The sequence below is a fragment of the Mustela nigripes genome, chromosome 2 (genome assembly GCF_022355385.1).
Source record: "Mustela nigripes isolate SB6536 chromosome 2, MUSNIG.SB6536, whole genome shotgun sequence".
NCBI lineage: Eukaryota > Metazoa > Chordata > Mammalia > Carnivora > Mustelidae > Mustela > Mustela nigripes.
The window spans coordinates 135,875,153-135,895,739 of record NC_081558.1 but is presented as its reverse complement, the minus strand read 5'-3'; the positions used below and the strand labels follow the sequence as shown (position 1 = coordinate 135,895,739).

The 20,587-nt window shown below is 37.1% G+C and overlaps 1 protein-coding gene across 1 annotated transcript in view; it reads left to right on the top strand.

Annotated features, from left to right (window-relative positions):
- GFM1 (G elongation factor mitochondrial 1) overlaps positions 1-6,845 on the top strand; it is a 43,680-nt gene extending 36,835 nt beyond the window's left edge. Inside the window, exons 16-18 of the mRNA XM_059391663.1 lie at positions 4,702-4,862; positions 5,621-5,674; positions 5,817-6,845. Coding sequence (XP_059247646.1) covers positions 4,702-4,862; positions 5,621-5,674; positions 5,817-5,948 — 347 coding nt within the window. The 3' untranslated portion in view covers positions 5,949-6,845. The remainder of the gene's footprint in view (positions 1-4,701; positions 4,863-5,620; positions 5,675-5,816) is intronic.
- Positions 6,846-20,587: the final 13,742 nt, after the last annotated feature.

Here is a 20,587-nt window from a genome sequence, read left to right as displayed (position 1 = left end):
TTCTCTGATAGACTTATTTTGCTTACCATAATACCCTCTGGTTCCATCCACATCATTGCAAATGGCAAAATTTCAGTCTTTTTGATGGCTAAGTAATATTCGTGTGTGTGTTTGTGTGTGTGTGTGTGTGTGTGTGTGTAGATAGATAGATAGAGATATGCATGCCATATCTTTACCATTCCTCTGTCAAAGGACATCTGCACTTTTTCCATATTTTGGCTGTTGTGTTTTTAATAAAGAAGATAGATGTGCTTGGAGTACTAAGAGATATTTTATAGAAACATTGCCATCATGCTCTTTTACTGACTTACTCAGATATCAGGAAATCCATAAATTTTAAGTAATTTTTGTAAAGTGTGACATTTTAGGCTTTTAGGCATTTTGTGGGTGGCAACATATTTTGAAGGAATTCAGTAAACTTAATTCACAGTGCAGACCTCTTGATAAACTGCTGGAATTGTCAACCTTTTCCACACAGAATAACTGGTGTATTAAAAACCCTGATGAACCAGAAACCTAAACAATTGCAAGTGTATCTGATTCTTGCTTTTAAGAGAGAAGAGCAAATAACACAGCAATCTGACATCAGGGTTATTCAACAAAGGAACTTGAAACCTCTGTCCTGGACCCAGAAAATGTATTCTCTCTGTCATCTCTTCCATATTATTAATAATGTACATAAGTATCTTTAGACAGGAGAATTATATTATGGTTTATGAAACATTTCAGAAACATTTTTATCAGAGGCAGTCAAAATGGACAGTAAAGATTAGATTAATCATAATATTTTTTAAGCACTCTGTAAATCACAATTTTGTTGATTCTACATGAATTTTGGACTTCATTTTGTTTTTCTGTTTGCATCTGTGACCAGGTGTGGGGCAGTCATTGGAAAAGATTGCTCATTTCTTGACTAGGTTGCTAATTCCTTATATACTTAAACTAATGGCAGCTATTAATAATTTGAGTATTAGTTTCTCAGTTGTGAAAGGGAGAGAAAGTCCTTCATTTTCTTTTGCCAGCTCTGTTAAAAATGCAGTTGAAATCTGTGATCTGGAAATCTTGTCGTAATCTGAAGATTGTGTTAATAGGAAAAAGGGAAATTAAGTCACAAAGATTTTCTAAGGCATGATTCACATTAAAACACTTGCCGCTCCTGGCTCAGAGGAGAGCCTGCTTCTCCCTCTTTCACTCCACATGCTTGTGCTCTCTCTCCTCCTTAATACCTGCCACCAGGCTAATCCATCCCCTCACTCCCCTCCCCTATGAAACCTTCAGTTTGTTTCCTCTAGTCCATAGTCTCTCATGGTTCATCTCCCCCTCTGATTTACTTCAATTCATTTTTCCTTTCCTTCTCCTAATGTCCTCCATGTTATTCCTTATGCTCCACAAATAAGTGAAACCACATGATAATTGTCTTTCTCTGCTTGACTTATCTCACTCAGCATAATCTCTTCCAGTTCCATCCATGTCGATACCTTCTACAAGAATAGTCAAATTAGAAATCACCAATTATTTTATGCTGCTTCTTGACTGGAAATTAGTAGCTTTCCTGGAGATAGAGCTTAAACAAAGCCAGATAATTGGTATGGTTCTCAGTTAACAAAAAGCCTCATCTTCTTCTTTAATTGCTCCTATAAGAGATATAACTAAATGGAGACATATATGCACATAATTTACACATGTGCATCCATGAAAACAGCCTGTACATCTGTGTATATTAGCTAAACTGGTGAATATGTGATCTTTACTTTTTAATTATTTAAGTGTACAGACATTAAGTATGAAAACTGCCTCGTAGGTGTGCAAAGGAAAAACACTAGATAGTAATTGAGATTTTTTTTTTTTTTGCCAGATAATCATGTACAAATCAGGATGCTAGCATGAAAAATGAGTTACTTGGCTGTTTCTTCATTTGTTATTCAGTCATCCATGATTGAAGGACAAGTGTATAGGGTAAAAGGAAGTTTTCCTTAGCTCAGTAAGAAAATAAGCTTTTCATGCAAACCTCTCTTGAATCCCATATGAGAGTTTTGGGGTAAAAATGTCGTGAAATGAGCCCAGTATCAGAATAGCTTAGATGTTTTAGCCATTCTCTATTCAAAATTGGAAGAAAAATAGTTTGGATTGTCATTTTTTCCAAAACAAATGCAAACTGGAACTGTTGGGTCACAGTTTAAACTTTGCCTCTGAGATGAATCAGTGATATAACTAAAACCGAATCTAAAATTGAATGTTCTCTTTGGGCATGTTTCCCCTTACAAATGCGACCATTGCCATCTTATTCTGTGGCCAGGTTTTAGAGCACTATGCTTGGTCCTCCCAGAAACCTCAAACTTGTCGCCACCCAACAAGAGAAATAAAGCCCTAGAAGTAAAGGTTAGCTCAAATAACTTGACAACACCCCTTCTTTGAGCTCCTGCCCCATTATGTGATGGTCTTGGGGATTAGATCCCAGCTCTGCTCCATACTTAGTGTGTGGAAACTTCCCCCAGGCTGCTTGGAAATAGTAATTCCATACAGGAACATCTTTGAAAACTTGCACGTGCATACTTGGGCAGTGAATGCTAGTCACGCTTTCCTTCAGATTGCCTTTGACCTGGTACTGTGCCATGCCACTATTCCCTAGCTTCTTGTCTCCGAGTACTCATAATAACATTTATTGATCACTTATGTGTGGTGTTTTATGCTGAGTGCATGAATTATCGTATCTTACGTTCACAGTGACATTACAGTTGAGAAAATAGGACTCAGAGTAGTTAATTGAATGGCTCAAGATTACATGATAGTGGTGGAGCTGAGAGCTAAACCAGCCTAGAGTCCTATCCCTTGAACACCACCTCGTACGGCCTCTTCAACACCTGGCATGGTGTTATCAGCATTATTCCTAGTGGTTGATATAAAAATATTACTACCTCTTCTCACCACCACAGGCTTAAAAGTACCTGTGATGATGTTGGTATTTTTACTTGCTATCTTAAAAAGCCATACACCACACGGATCTGCTTGAGGAAACATAGGTTTTAGGAGTGAGCTGCCGTGTGACTGTTGAATACAGCAGGGTGAATTCACTCCAGAGTCTTGCCACAGCAGCTTAGAAGAAGGCATGATTTCTTTGGAAGTGAGTCAGGAGATGAGTTGAGGAAGAAAGAGGATCTTAAAGGGAAAGGAGCAGGATGAGAGAATATGAAACTGAGAACTGGACAAGACATCCTCAGCAATTAAGTGATGGGCACTGTCTACCTGGCCCTTTCTTCCCTTTAAAATATGACCCTTTCACAATCTCACTCTTTTATATTACTGACCTATTGAAAGCATGAGGTAACGTGTTCTAAATCTTAATACATCTGCTCATATCTGTCTTTCTGGGTATCTTCTTCTGCATGGATTGCATTTCTTTAGAGCCAGGGAAGCTCTGCTGTTGGATTAACCCCAGACATTGCAGGAGCTAGAGCCGTTTCTACGGTCCCAAACTGTTAGCTGCGTTCCACGTCTGTGCGGGGTTTTGGGGGGCTTAGCTGAAGAAGCTTTGGAGTCTGCAAAGTTCAGTTGCTTCTCTTTTTTAGAACAAAATTCACTAATGAGGACTAATTAGTCAAAGGTAGGTCTGAGCTATGATTTGAATTAGAGAATAATTCAAAGAAATCCAAGCATATTAAGTTGCTGTTCTTATAATTATTGCACTTAAGCTACTAGTGGCTTTAGGAGAAGTGCTTTAATGACTATATGAGAATGATTGCCAATTAATTAATTAATTGATTAATCTAAACAAATTGATGCCTGGAAAGCTGTGATTATCTTAAAATATTTTCTTTGTCATCTTTTCTAGGTTTTGCTTAAAGTTTTTATTTAGAGGTGATTCATCCAGTCTGAAGCTGAAGTATTATTCCACACTGTCATAACATACAAATTCGATAAGAATGTTTGAAATGTTATTCTATTCTCTCCACATTGTTAAATATAACCCTCAGTCGGCATTTGTCACTTTAAGAAGTGTTCTGGTTATATATTAAGGGGAATAAAAATAAGCTTAGACACACACGTTTCAGTGCTTAAATGTCTCTTCACATCCAGTGTCATTTTATAGGTGAAGAAACTTGAGGGCTGGACACATTTTGTTTTTCTAAAAGGCATATATAACTTGTTGAGGTCAGAGCAGAAACTAGAAACTTGGTCTTCTGATTCTCAATCACGTGTTGAAAATGTTTAGCCTAGGAAAAGAAAGACATAACTCAGGTGTGACTTGTTTATTGTCTCCAAATATATGATAAAAGTTATTTTCTTACAGTTAAAAATAACTGTCTTCCAGGGACCAACCAGAAGGAACTGGTTTACCTGGACAAAGACTTAATTAACAGTGAGAGTTTTTACTCCTGAAAGTATTCAGAGAAAGAGAATAAGTAACCCTCAGCTGGATAATTTTGATGCTAAAGAACTTGATTGAATGTCGTTTGAATACCCCTTTTATATTCTCTGCAGCTTAGTGATGTTTAAGGATAAAAACATAGTTTAGAACTATTAATACTGTAATCATGTGTTGTCTTACTGGAATTTCCATCTAGGAGAGTCCAGATCAAAACTTGAGCCTCATCACTTGCGTGTACCTTTGGAAGCACTCTCTCTTTTGTATGTCTGGGTAGGGGAGAGTTCCCATGTATTTAAAGATTAATAAACTAATTTGTGTATTTTTTTTTAACCCAGCTCTGGCAAATGCAACATTATGTATTCTTGAACCTATTATGTCTGTGGAAATCATAGCCCCAAATGAATTTCAAGGACCTGTGATTGCGGGAATTAACCGACGCCATGGGGTAATCACAGGACAAGATGGGATTGAGGACTATTTTACGCTGTATGCCGATGTAAGTACTATTGATCATTGACAATCTTGCTTTTAGTAACCGCAGATAGAAATGAGAGCTAGTTTTTGGTTTTGGAGAGTTGGTTTTGGAGAATGTAGAGCGAATTGACACATTTTCCTAGCTATTCGGGTATTATATTTGTGGCAATTTCTATAATTTGCTGTTAGAGCAGCTCTTAAATGCAAAAACTAAAAATAAGATCTGTGTGGGCCTTTATGATGAGTATGTCATTTTCTTAGATGTATAGAAGTTGTCTTTATTTCTTGTTATAAGTTTCATTTGTGTAACTGCTTTATCACATTAGCTCTTATTTACTGGATAATACTGAGTTCCATTGCCTGTGCTTTACTTAAATCTCATGGGAGAAAGTGTATATCACATTACATAAGGCCTCCTAAAAGACACTACTATCAGCATATTATTGAGGTGTCCAGAGGAAAGTTATATTAACATTTTCACAGAAGAAACGCTTCTCCATGTTTGAGCTGCAGCCAGTGTGTGGAGTGGGTATGAGTGGTGTCCACCCTGTGAAACAGAAAGATTTGGTTTCTAGTTGTGACTGCCATGTTAAATTATTTTTAAATAAGATTCATACTTTCAGTAAAACAAATATATACTTCTCTGGCTTTTAATTCTTTTAAATCAAGAGTAGTTAGTAGAAACCTAAGACTAAAAGAATTAAATGCCTAAGGCTTTTCTGTACTTTACGCAAATATTTTTCAGTAAGCAATTCCAGAATATCCTGTGTTTGTTTTCAGGTCCCTCTAAATGATATGTTTGGTTATTCCACTGAACTTAGGTCATGCACAGAGGTAAGCAGATATTTATACTTTACTCAGGTGCTCTTTAAGAAACCGCCCTACACAGTGCTCAAATGTGTGAAATCCTGTCTTGGTAGATGTACCGAAACAAACAAAGAAACAAACAAAATCTCTGTTGTTTTTAACTCCTTAGGGAAAGGGAGAATACACAATGGAGTACTGCAGATATCAGCCCTGTTCATCGTCCACACAAGAAGACCTCATCAATAAGTACTTAGAAGCTACAGGTCAACTCCCTGTAAAAAAAGGAAAAGCCAAGAACTAACTTCCCTCACTTTAAGTTGACTAGCTATAACTGAATCTGCAAGATGTATAGACTCTCATGGGTTCTGGTGGAATGAATTCAGGCTAAAACAAATTTTAGAAGCCCTTCCTCTTACATTCAGGAGCTTCTATCATATTCAAAGATAATTCTATATATATCCCAAATCTGTGGATTGGCTTTATAGTTCATTGAAAAACCTCAAATAAAATATGACTGTTACTGATATATTTAATATCTAAGGGAAGAAGAGACTGACATCAGTTATACTTCTAAGTTTAGAATGGTATGTAAACTTCCTTTCCGAATTTTTTATTCTAAGAATTTTCAACATAGAAAAGCTGAAAAAGACAGTACAGAGAATAGCCAGTATCTTCCATCCTCCACTCAATAAGGAACAGTCTTGTTAACAATTAGTTCATCACATAATAATTTATTTTGTCATAGTTGCCTTATCTCTTTGTGTCTCATACCTATTTAATTTTTAAAAAAATTTTTGCTAAGCAACAATTTGAAAGTGAATTGCTTATATCATGACAGTTCTTGGGGGAAGTGTCCTCTTTTAATGAGCAGGCTTTTGTGGAAGGCAGCTATGCTCACCACTGTACCACCAACGCACACTTGAACAAGACTTTTTTGTTGGTGGATTTCATATGTTCTTAATATAGAGCATGTTCCAGATTCTTCATGGGGATGTTACAATGGCTAGTAGATTTCTAGCTGTTTTATATACAGGTGATTGCTTCAATTTGTGACTTCTGCAAATTTGTAAATGCCTACTTTTATGTTAGTTTCTTGTGGATATGTTAAAATGAAAAGCAGACCCTTGCATATTGCTATTTTTACCTATGTTTATTTTAATGTTTCTGCAACTCTGAATAATAAAATAGAATTTACATAGTTGCTGTCTGGTCAGTTTCATTCACTTGGTAAACCCTAGCTGAATTTGAGTCTGTGGGGAGTTTATCCTATATTGTATTCCTTGACATGCTGAAAGAACAAATGTTAAGTTTTGTTTCTAGACTAGTTTGGACTTTCCTGGACAGTTCTGCCATATCGTTGAGGATTATTTCATCCCCAAATGATCTGATGGGAAAGGCGTTTCCTAGTCCTTTCTCTTAGTGGATAACAGAAATAAAATAATGGTTCCTTTCTTTTTCTTGATTTACAGGTTGGGCTTTATAACTTAAGGTTTCTAGAAAAAGATTTTTTGAAGTTTTGAGCATGTTTTCAAAGTATCTGCCAAATGCTTTAAGTGCATTTAATTTAGTTTTCACAATCCTATGAAAGCCAGTACTGTAACTATGTCCATAATAGAAAGAGCAGAAGCACAGAGAGGGTAAATAGCTTGTCTGGGACCACACAGCTTGCTGAATTTTCAAGTTGGTAATTAGTTGTATTCATGAAACCAAATGTATTTTCCCCATGAATATGTTTGTTGCTATAGTAGCATGAAGCCTGAATAATATTGGCTTTAGCATTTCATCAGCATCTCATGCTATTGACAATGATTTTGAAAATTGTTCCTGATGAAAAACCTTCCTAGAATTTAGTGCAGTTTCTCTGGCTATTGCCAACAGTTAGGAAAATGGAACTAAGATGGATAAGTTTTGATGTGTTTTTAACTTGTTAAACATTCTGCTTGTAAAGATAGAGCATCAGAAAAAAACCTAGATATTTAATCCAACACCAGCATTTCATAGACAAAAACACAGCCCTGACTGGTGGGGGAGTAACAGCAACAGGATGACATAGGGATAGATCTAGGACCAGAACCTGCATCTCTTGCTAATTAGTTTGGTTATAATTAGTAAAGACCACATAGCAACCAAGGTTCTGTAGCAAAGAAAAATTAATGAGAATATTCACAAATGAGGATTTTTTTTTTTAACTCTTACAAAGGATAATTGTTGGCTAATTTAAAGAAAGACAGTATTGTGTTGGAGAAAGGTAATAGCACTAGGCAGACACTATTGCAGTGATTCCCAACCTACTAAATCTGGCTGCATTTAAAAATCATAGGGGGAGCTTTAAAAAGAAATGCCCAGTCCAGCCTCTAGATACTCAGATTCTTTGGATCAAGATCAAAAGTTTCTAATATACAAGAAAGTTTAAAGACCAGTATTCCCTGCACCTTCAAGACATGACATGGAAGATTTGTTTATTTGTGTCATATTTTTCATTTTCTCTTGTGTTATGTTAAGAGTTTGGGCCATATAGGTTCTTAGTTTGATAACTTTGTCTTTAAAGAAATGTGGTCAATTTTCTGTCATTCCTTTCCTCCCTGCTCACTCTTAGATTATTTAGTTATAAAATCATTAAGTTTTAATACTGAAGTCTTAGAATTTTTCATATTGTAGTATTTTGAAATCTGGATTAGTTTTAAAATTGATGCCAGTGGCTACTACTAGCCACCACCAGGTAGTAGTAAATTGTGACCATGCAGAAGTATATCCTTTTGTAAGAAGACAACTATTTGCATTGCTAAACTGGAATTTCAGAAGAATTGGTGAATGAGAGCTTTAATTGCTGCTTCAAGTGTCTTCAAATAACACTGGAATGTACCCTTGAAATAGTCTGTTGTATTTACAATTTATTGTGAGCATTCATTCATTCATTTGTCCATTCAAATAAGTGCTAGGCAGTGAATAGGTGGTTGTAGTACTTTGAAATCTAGGCAAGGTCATACATAGAACACGTCAGAGAATTTTCTAAGCTGAGAGAAATTTGTGGAATAAACTCACGTGATGAAGAACTATCATTCAAGGGCAAATACAGAAGCTTCCAAATGACTTTCAGAAGAATTTATTTAATTTCTAAAAATTCACAATTCAGGTAGGAAAAATGAAACAGTGGAAGGTAGTGGGATACAGACAAAGTCCTGGTATTATTTTGTATATCCTAAATTTTGAAAGTTCTAGAGATTAGGAAGATAAATGTGATGCTATGTATACCTGCCATTGGCTCAGTGAGTCAGAAGAGTTTAGCCTCCTAATGAAAGACGACTTCCAGAATTTAGAGTTTTCATTTTATGTTAAGGCTAATGAAGTAATTTTTCTCTGCATTAGCTTGCAAAATCAATATTAATAAAATCAGGTCAGCAACTTTAGAGTTTGTGCTAGAAAAGATGTTCTAATGATGATATTAGTAAGAAATATTTAGTTGGTTTTACTTTTGGAAGTTTTCTAAATGTAGACAGTTGTGTTTGTGTGTTGTCTATGTGTAGAATTCCTCTTAATAATATGTTACACTGAAATCTGTAAATTGAATAATGGTCATATCTGAGCCTAATCTCATTAATTAAAAAATGCTTTCATGAAGAAGAGGACTTTGAGATAAGCCAGACTAGAAAGCTGAAAGCCCTTTCTTAGCCCTTAAGGCGATACTAAAAAGTTGATTAAAGATCACAGGACATTGACATTATTATGCTCTTGGTATCTTTTTTGAGGATTATTTAGGGGATTTCAGTTAGAGGAGCTTGTTGCTTGGTTTTGACCTGATTTAATCCTTGTAGATGGATATTTTAGGAAAAGTATTTTCTTTGCATTATTACATAGGTGGGAGATATGTTTCATTTAAATAATTGTTTCCAGTATTTTAGGATACTTAATGTTTTTTAAATCAGGTGGATATTGGGAAGATGAAACACAGGGGTTTAAATAGAAAAATACATAAATTAAATCTAAAAAGTTTCTGTTCATTTTTATTTTGTTGTAGTCTGTAAAATTTTTCTTTTCAGTGTAAACTTTTCTAATTTTCTTACAGTATAGACTTAAAAGTAGTAATTTGGTATATTTTAAGGCTGATGCTTCCTAATCAGTTACTGGCCAAGGAACCTGGTTAATGGTTTTGAGACACTCATATAAGCATTCCATTAAATGTGTAGCAGCCAAGGACAGACCACCCTCAAAATGTCCCACTTTGGAATATTGATTATTCTAAATAAAAGTTGCATAAGAGACAAGACTGTGCCCAAGGACACTCAGACCACACCCTCTCCCCCGAACAGCAGGAAATGAATCTCTGATGTGAAAAGGCACCATCTCTGTACCACAAGGTAAAGAAACATCCTTGTTATCAGAGATAGGAAATTTAGAGCCAAGAAATCTGTATAAGCACTGCTTATAACTTGTTACTAATTTGCTGCCTCAGCCCTAATTCAGTTTAGAATTCTTTAATGGGTTAATCAAAGTTAAGTTTTCTTTGTCCTATCTATTATTCACAGATTATCTATCTATAAACTACCCAGTTTTTTATGTCTCAATTGCACTGTTGGGTCTCTCTACACATATAATAAAACTTTTCTCCTGTTAATCTGTCACCTACCAATCCTGTCACCTACCAATTCAATTCCTAGACTAGCTGAAAAGAATCTTGATGGGTAGACTGAAATTTAAATTCCTCCCCTATAGTTGGTTTCCATGGAGTAGTTGCTCCGAAGATTCTGCAGTTTTAAGGTATTGGGACATCTAACATAAAACCAGCAGAAGGTAAGATTTCTTTCCACGTCTGCCTCCCAGAATCTCTGCAGAATCTGGTGGAGTGAGAGTAATGAGAATCTTTGGGCTTTAAATTTATTTATTTATTTATTTATTTATTTATTTATTTATTTAGATTTTATTTATTTGACAGAGAGAGATCACAAGTAAGCAGGGAAGCAGGCAGAGAACGAGAAGGGGAAGCAGGCTCCCCGCTGAGCAGAGAGCCCGATGTGGGGCTCGATCTCAGGACCCCAAGATCACGACCCGAGCTGAAGGCAGAGGCTTAACCCACTGAGCCACCCAGGCGCCCTTTGTCTTTAAATTTAGATTAGCAAGAGAAAATATTGTGGAACTACTACACTGGACTTAACAAGTCTTGGTAAAAATGTGGTTGAGTACTAATATTGATCCATTTCCTTCCAGAGATGGTCTTTTCTTTTCCTTTGTCTCTGTGTTTTGTGTTGTCATAAAAAGGAATTTCCAGGGGGCAGAAAGCAGGCCTGTGCTCTAGAAGCGCACTTTTGGAGCCAGCCCCACAGACTCATGAAGTGATGGCTCTCAGCAGACTGGTGTCTGCTGAGACAAACTCCCCTGTGGATTAATGTGCACATGAGGTAAAGGATGTTGCCGTGGGCAATCTTGGAAGCCAGAGCCTAAAAATTGGTAGGCATGGGTTGAGCACTTAAAAGCTTTTAGAGTGCTTACTGCCTAACTCAGGGACTCCCGTGTTAGGATCAGTTGGTCACAACAGGTTAGATTAACAAGAGGTTACCTGCCTAACACCGCACCATCTCAACCCACAGCACATCCTCCTAGATATGAAAGAGAACCATATCTGAGAGACCCAGCACTTAGCTAAAGCTGTCAATGTGCACGTGGGGTTTTTCCTTTCATCTTGTTACATGTACTAAGAGCCTAGCTTTGTGATCAGTAAGAATCTTCTCGTCTTCACTGTCCAGATGTGCACTTACTGGTGTGTACCTTGGTGGCCAAATAGACTGGGGTTCCAAGTTACCAGCAGCACGCTTTGTCTGGGCATGCCCGTCCTCAAGGGAGTTTGTCATAAAATGTCCTAGCCCACGAGGGCCTCCGTCATGTCATCCTTCGTTGCTTGTTAGTGTTGGAAGTCCCATTCCAGTAGTAGTGGCTGCCGTCACACATCAGCGGATCTACTCATTTTCGTGGGAGAGAGCTGACACCGTTTTGCCTGTGCAACAAAGCCCTTTGCTTTCTTAGACAATCTTGGGAGTAAACTTTTGTATGATAGGACCTGCCTTATCTGCCCTAGAGAGGGACACCTCTTACATATTTGATCACACCATAAAAGGGCTTAGTGGTTTGAGTTGCTATTGGAATTAATAAGATCCTACTTGTCAGTGGCCGGAAGAGGGTTCCTTTAAATTGGCTGTATTTGCAAGGAAAAAATTATTTATGGAGAGCTCTCAGTTGTCTGATTAGTATAATCACTATACTAGGGACTCCCTGAATGAGATGGGAAAAAAAAATTAGACCTAAGATATTAATGTCCACATCTAACATAAATTCATCTTAAAATCCAACCCTATCTGCTTATTTAACTTTCCCTGGAAGATCCACAGTGAACATGCTGGTCTAATCTCTAGGCTTAAAGGAGACGGGCTATTCAGGCTAGTCATGTACATGCTGAAAGCCAGAAAGTGAGTTTAGCAGAAGTACCCCGGACAGGCAGTAGGGCTTGCTTCGCTATAATCAGGCCCTTTCAGCTTCAGGATTTTCTGGGCAGTACTATCGTGATGTATCTAAAACCCCACCACTGCAAAACCCATGTCTCCTGAATAGCAGCAATCTTTTGAAATAAAAAGCCTCTTTTCCTCCACTTATCAGAAGATCCAACCAAATTCAGAGAAGAATTAGGTTAATGGCTATTCCCAAGTCTACTCCCAGAGACCTTGACTGGCTGCTAAGGTGAATTCTTCCACTATGATTATACTATGGTTATTCGTGCACATAGGCCCGTGGAGAAGCCCTTCACAGAGGGAAAACAGAAGGCCAAAATTTCTCCTACTTCTACAAATGAATCGGGGAAGGCCAATATTGAGACACTAATGGCAGCTAAGGTTAAATTCTGTACTCGGAAAAAAAGACTTCTGTTAAAATGTTTGACACAGATTTTACAAAGGCAAAAATCTTTAGATTCCCTTTTTTAGTTGAAAACCTCCCAGATATTAGAAAAACTAAAAGTTTCTGGGGCACCTGAGTGGCTCAGTGTGCTGAGTGTCCGACTCTCGGTTGTGGCTCAGGTCATGATCTCAGCTTTGTGGGATCGAGCCCCATGTTGAGCCCTTGCATCGCGAGGCTCCATCCTCAGCGGGGATTCTGCTTCTCTGTCTCTCCCTCTGCCCCTCCCCCTTCCTACACACTCTCTCTAAAATAAATCTTTAAAAAAGGTAAAAGTTTAATTAAAAAGGCAGGTCAATCCATAGATATTCAGTCTATAATCCATTTCTTTGGGTTTTGGAAACAACTGTCTTTGTCTTACAAATTGCCCCAAAACCAGAAATGCAACTCTAGAAATCTTTTCAAGCCCACCTTTTCTTTTTAAAAATAATTTTGTAAATTTTTTTAATAAACATATAATGTATTATTAGCCCCAGGGGTACAGGTCTGTGAATCGCCAGGTTTACACACTTCCCAGCACTCACCATAGCACATACCCTCCCCAACGTCCATAACCCCACCACCCTCTCCCTACCTCCCCGCCCCCTGCCACCCTCAGTTTGTTTTGTGAGATTAAGAGTCTCTTGTGGTTTTTCTCCTTCCCGATCCCATCTGGTTTCTCACCTTTTTTTTAAATTAAGTTTTAAATTTTGATTCCAGCATAGTTAATATACAGGGTTATATTAATTTCAGGTGTAAACCTGAATATAGTGATTCAACAATTCCATACATTACTTATTTCTCATTATATGGTAGACTCTTCTCTTTTTTTTTAATAGATTATTTATTTTAGAGAGAGAGCATGAATCGGGGGAGGGGCAGAGGGAGAGACAGAAAGAGAGAGAAGCAGACTCCCCACTGAGCGTGGAGCCTGACAAAGGGCTTGATCTCACAACCCAGAGGTCGTGAACAGAGCTGAAATCAAGAGTCAGTCATTTAGGGGTGCCTGGGTGGCTCAGTGGGTTAAGTTTCTGCCTTCAGTTCATGTCATGATCTCAGGGTCCTTGGATCGAGCCCCACATCAGGCTACCTACTCTGCGGGGAGCCTCCTTCCCCCTCTCTCTCTGCCTACCTCTCTGTCTACTTGTGCTCTCTCTCTCTCTCTGTGTCAAATAAATAAAATCTTAAAAAAAAAAGTCAGCCATTTAATAGACTGAGCCACCCGGGGGGCCCTGTAAGTGTAATTCCCTTAACATATTTCACCCATCTTCTCACCATGTCCCTCTGGTAACCACCTGCAGTTTTGTTGTTGTTGTTATTTTGTTGGTTTTTTTCACTATAGTCTCTTTTGGTTTGTCTATTTTTTTCCCTTTGTTTTGGTTCCATGTATGAGTGAAATTATATGGTATTTGTCTTTCTGATTTCACTTTGCATAATACACTCTAGCTCCATCCGTTGTTGTTGCAAATGGCAGATTTCATTCCACTTTTGTGCCTAAGTAATATTCCATATCTATTTATCCATTTAGATAGGTATATAGATATCTATATCTATCTCTATATCTATATCTCTCTCTCTATATATATATAGTATGGGGGCACCTGGGTGGCTCGGTGGGTTAAAGCCTCTGCCTTTGGCTCAGATCATGATCTCAGGGTCATGGGATTGAGCCCCTCATGGGGCTCTTGCTCAGTGGGGAGCCTGCTTCCCGCCCCCGCTCCCCCCCCCCCGGCCCTGCCTGCCTCTTTGCCTACTTGTGATCTCTGCCTGTCAAATAATAAAATCTTGGGTCGCCTGGGTGGCTCAGGGTCCTGGGATGGAGCCCTGCATCGGACTCTCTGCTCAGCAGGGAGCCTGATTTCCCCTCTCTCTCTTCCTGCCTCTCTGCCTACTTGTGATCTCTGTTTGTCAAATAAATAAATAAAATCTTTATAAAAAAGTATAAATAGTATGTATAAATAGCATGTCTACTATTAGTATATATTAATATAATAGTGTATATATACTAACATAATATATACTAAACAGTGTGTATATATATATATATGGTTGTGTGTGTATGTGTGTATATATATATATCTGATATATGGATATCATATATATATATCTGATAGATGGATAAAGATGTGGGGTGTGTGTATATATATATGTGTGTGTGTGTATGTGTGTATACACATACACACATACACACACACCCCACATCTTTATCCATCTATCAGTGGACATTTGGGTGCTTCCATAATTTGTGTGTGTATATATATATATGTGTGTGTGTGTGTGTGTGTGTGTACACACACACCCCACATCTTTATCCATCTATCAGTGGACATTTGGGTGCTTCCATAATTTGGCTATTATAAATAATGCTGCAATAAACATGGGGTACATGTATCCTTTTGAATTAGTGTTTTTGTATTTTTTGGGTAAGTACCCAATAGTGCAATTACTAGATCAGAGGATAGCTCTAATATTAACTTTTTGAGGAATCGCCATTGTGTTTTCCACAGCAGCTGCACCAGTTTGCATTCCTACCAACAGTGCCTGGGAGTTCTTTTTTTGCCACAACCTTTTCTACACGTGTTGTTTCTTGTGTTATTGATTTTAACCACTCTGACAGTGTGAAGTGATAGCTCATTGTAGTTTTCAGTTACATTTCCCTGATGATAAGTGATGTTGGGTATCTTTTCCTATGTCTGTTGGCCATCTGGTTGTCTTTTTTGGAGAAATGTCTGTTCATGTCTTCTGTCCATTTTTAATTGGATTATTTGGCTTTGGGGTGTTGAGTTGTAGCAGTTCTTTATGTATTTTGGATACTAACCCTTTACCAGATATGTCATTTGCAAATATCTTCTCCCATTCCATAGGTTGTCTTTTATGTTTTATTGATTGTTTCCTTTGCTGTGCAGAAGCTTTTTATTTTGATATAGTCCAAGTAGTTTATTTTTGGTTTTATTTCACATGCGACGGGATTTTAAAAACGGAAAAGGTGCTTTTTTGAAACACACATTGCTAAAAGGGCTGATATGCCCAGACTAGCACCTCTGAGAAGCCAGTATGTCCCAAAAAGTCCATCTTGGAGAAAAGTTGGGTTCTTTCTCTGTCTTTGTGATGTAAATTTTCTACCCCCATCTTCTCTGGGACCCAAGAGCCATCCTTGGAAACACAAACTTAAAGAAGTTTCTCATCAGAAAAACAAAATAGGTTGGAAATCAGGCCTATAATGTCCTCACTACAAATACTAGTAAAAATAAAAGCTATAAGATTTTTGTTTGTATCTGTTTGTGTGTCTGTCAACCTATCTATCATCTGTCTGTCTTGCTAAAATTAGTTTGTGAAAGATCTCTATTTAGTTGGTTTGAAGGCAAGCACTTCTAAGGACCGGGCATTGTAAAGCTCTTAGAAAGACAGAAACTAACCCAATTGTTTTTCAAGTTCACAAGATCTGAAAAAAATATTCTGTACTGAAGCTAATTTAAGGTTGTTGGTTTAAAAGAGACATATTTTTAAGATGACCAGCATTAAAATTAAAACTTTCATTCTGCTTGTGTTCACTTAGAGTCAAATAAGTTGGTGCTATTTCTGTTTAAATGTTTAAAAATATGTTTAAAAAAATGTTTAAAAAATAATTACCATAGCTTGAGAGGATGACTGACTTTGCTATCTCTTCAAGTTTTTATGGGTGACTTAAGCATACTTGTTAAGAACAAGTAAATTGAATAGAGGTAAATAAGAAAAAAGTTTTTAGGTGAACTTTTAAAATTGTTTCTCCCCAGATCTTTTTGGTAATTCTAGAACTTTGAAGTTTTACTAAGAGATGAACTATGTTGGATTCATTGAATATCTAGGTCATTTCCAAATAAGACAAAATAAGAAATAATTACTAAACATAAGGCTTTCTACTTTTGGTTTCCTTATTACAGGGAAACTAAAAATCAATTTGGGTCTGTTAGTAAACATGTTTTGTGCTTTATTAAAATATTATATTATGACAAAACTCATGTTCCTAGAAATTATATAATGCATTCATAAATTTGCCATTGTAAAAATTGGTGGCGTAACAGGCAATTCATAATTGCTTACTACTTAGTTTTTACTAGAAATTAAATTTCCTAAGGTTGAGGAATTCTAAGTATATGGTATTAAATGTACTAGAAATAAGAGAAACAGTTCTGTATGCAAGGAAAGTAAAGTACACGTTTTTGGTAAGAAAAAGTGTGAGATATAAAAAATACATTTTTGTTGAGGGAGAAAACAATTTTGTCCTAAAGTGAGTCTAATTATTTGCAGAGGGAAAACTTAGGAGAAATTCTGAAAGTCAAAAAGTTGTAGAAGGTTCATAGCAAAGGAGCCTTTGGAAAGGAATTTTATTTATGGTCATTACTGGCTAAGATTAATATTTAAGAATGAGTTCTGGGTGCCTGGGTGGCTCAGTGAGTTGGGCCTCTGCCTTCGGCTCAGGTCATGATCTCAGGGTCCTGGGATCAGGTCCCGCATCGGGCTCTCTGCTCAGCAGGGAACATGTTTCCCTCTCTCTCTCTCTCTGCCTGCCTCTCTGCCTAATTGTGATTTTTCTCTGTCAAATGAATAAATAAAATCTTAAAAAAAATTTTCTATCAAAAGTACAGTGGTACAAAATTAGAATTTGTTTTTTTCTCTCTGTTAAAAGGAACACATTTTCTTAGGCTAATGATTTGCTTTTTATAAGAGTTTGTAAACAAAGTTTTCCTTTACCTTTCATGCAATCTGCCTAGAAACACAAAGATGCTATGTTTTGTCTCTGTTGAGTCTTTATAAAAAAAACACAACACCTGAGCCTTATTGCTCACAACTATATAACCTTCTGTACTTGCTTTTGAAATCTCTTACCACTTTTGTTAAGTATTGTTTCAGATTGATCTGTGAGCCTATTTAATCAAATGTATAAACCTTCTGATATTTTTTGAGAAACCTGCCAAAATCAAAGTCTAAAATGAAATCTTTTAACCACACTCTAACTGAAATATTCCAGAGGCCTGACGGAACATTTAAAGATTTGTTCTTCTTATACAAAGGGAGGTATGTTACACTAATTAGGCTTGTACATTCGATTACATGGGAAGCACTGTCAGTAAGTGATACTAAATGCTCTTAAATTATATTTGTGTAGTTAGGTTATTAAAATAAGTGTTTAGAAAATTCTATGAAACCTGGTATGTCCTCGTATGTTGTTATCTCAATGTGTTATGTGTCACAGAAACAACCAAATTTATAATTCATTCTAATCAGCTGTTTCACCATGGCCATTTTTAAGTCTTTTATCATTTACAGACACATATACTTTTACTTAGATGCTTTCCCAAAAGCTTCCCTGTAGATATGTTTCATCTTTGGTGAGACTTGTGGGAGGAATTCTGAGTACAGAATTTATTCTGATGACCTTGATTATAAAACTGAACTGGGTAAGAATTTCTGGAACCAGTGGAAAAACTAGATTCAAGCAGAACAAGACTTAATAAAATGGGACTGAGTGAATTGAAGAGGATGATTGTAATTTCTATGACATTTCTATTGGAACTATTAACGATTTTCTTAAATATGTTTTTTCAGATTTAAGGGAAAGTTCTTCTCTTATACTATGACTTACAGCAATTAGATAAATATTTTAATTTGTTCACAAAGGTATGTTTTATCTTTTTCTCCAGAGCTACCTGATCTTTCCAGAATTCCTCAACTTTCAGTGAGTATTCTTACATTTTCATAACAATTTTTATTTGTGTAAGTTTAGTAAAAATTTGTTCTCCTTATAACAGGACATAATTGGAAACACTGGTTATATTACCACGATTTTCACTGGAATGTTGTATTTGAGGGAGACATGGGTAGACTCAGACATGCCCACAGAACTTTAAAGTTGACTTTATGGAAAGTCTTGCTTACAGGGATCCAAGCAACCTTACTAGGTGAGTAAGCATGGTCACTACATTGTGGGTGCAAGAACTTCAGGATATTCTGGGGACCTCAAGAAGAGAGAAATTAACCCAAAACTATAGGTATTATGGGCCAAGTCTCATCGCAAGTATTTGGCTTGGCTTATAGCCTCCAGAGGCTGTTAAAATTTCAGTCAGTAGATTCCTTAAAAATGTTCAAGCAGGAGCGCCTGGGTGGCTCTGTGGGTGGTTAAAGCCTCTGCCTGCCTTCAGCTCAGGTCCTAAGATCAAGCCCCGCATCGGGCTCTTTGCTTGGCGGGGAGCCTGCTTCCCTTCCCCTCTCACTGCCTGCCTCTCTGCCTACTTGTGATCTCTGTCAAATAAATAAATAAAAATCTTAAAAAAAAAAAGTTCACACAAAGCAGATTTAAAAGAGCCTTTGCGGTCAATCACTATTCTTGCTGTACTTATATAAATAATCAGGCCAAGTTTACTGAAATTAGATTTATTTTGCAAACAAATTAGCTCTTAGTCTGGCTATCTTTGGTTAAAAGAAAAGAAAGAAAAGGGTGAGTACAAAGAGAAAAATTTTGATTCACTAACACACCTTTGTGGATATTAGATTCTAACACATTAAACTGGACTAGATACTGATTTCTTTTAGTTTCCTCCAGTGCCTGGCTACAACTCTTCAAATTTTTTGCCATCCTTTTGACTTGGAATCATTTGAGAACTAAAGCTGTCCTTTTCCCTGAAGCCCTGCAAACTGAATATGAACAACTTGGTGTAAAATTCAGAGAAATCACCACAACAGCTCATATATAGACATTCTTCGTGCCTGTTGTTCAATAGGCCACTCAGAGCAATCACCAGAAATACTCAAACTACAAAGAAAATCAGACCACCACCACCACCCCTAAAAAGTACGTATCTGAAGTTGCTCTAAGCCCGCATTTAGAACTCCTCTTGACTAGCTACTCTCAGTACTCAGAAACCGATTTATATTTTGATCCAATCCTTAACCACTGTTGTTATTTCCATAGAAATGCCTCTTATTATCTGATTATCTGAACCATAGGCTTAACTTTGAGAAGACATCTAGATCACTGTGTCCTGAAATGAGTTTAAATCAACTGATGTATTTTCAGAACTAAGAGATTCAACAAGAAGGAACAATCTACCAGCTGTTTGTAATGTGTGAAACTTCCAGGAAAGCTCCAGTGGTGGGAACTACAGAGGCCAAAGGTAGTTCACCCCAAAATGTCCCCTTTGGCATATTGATTCTTTTAAGTAAAAGTTATTTAAGAGACAGACTAATACAAGAGAGACATTCAGATCCCTTTCTGTCTTCCTGAAAGTAGGATACAAGTCTCCCATGTGAAAAGGTACCCTTTCTATACCACAAGGTTAAAGAGAAATTTAGAGCTAAGAAGTCTACAACCTGGGGTGCCTGGGTGGCTCAGTGGGTTAAAGCCTCTACCTTCGGCTCAGGTCATGATCCCAGGGTCCTGGGATCGAGCCCCGCATCAGGCTCTCTGCTCAGCAGGGAGCCTGCTTCCTCCTCTCTCTCTTTGCCTACCACTCTGACTACTTGTGATCTCCATCTGTCAAATAGATGAATAAAAATCTTTAAAAAAAAGTCTACAACCCTGGTTACTTGTTATTAATTTACTACCTTAGTCCAGGTTCTGTTTAGCATTCCTTACTAATTGAGGCTCCCAAAGTTTTCTTTGTCCTGCCAGTTTCTTATAGATTTATACTCTGTTTATAATGTCTAAAAACTTCCTGCCTTGGTCATTTCTTTAGGTCTCAACTGCATTACTGGGCCTCTCTGTTTTTTATTCCTGTCCATCTATCTCATATCAATTAGGCCAGACGGAAGAATCTTGACAGGTAGAAGAAAATTTGAATTCCTCCCCTACAAATGATATGGCCATGTTTCCTGGATCCCTTCTTCCTGCCTTGGGGAGAGACTCTACTGAACTTGATTTTGGTACATAGTGCGTTTACTTTTATAAATTAATTTAGGCCAACACTGGGTATAAATTGTTAGAAATGAAAACTGTACATATTTGATAGAATTTCAGTTACATCACAATTCCATTTGCAGACACTTGGC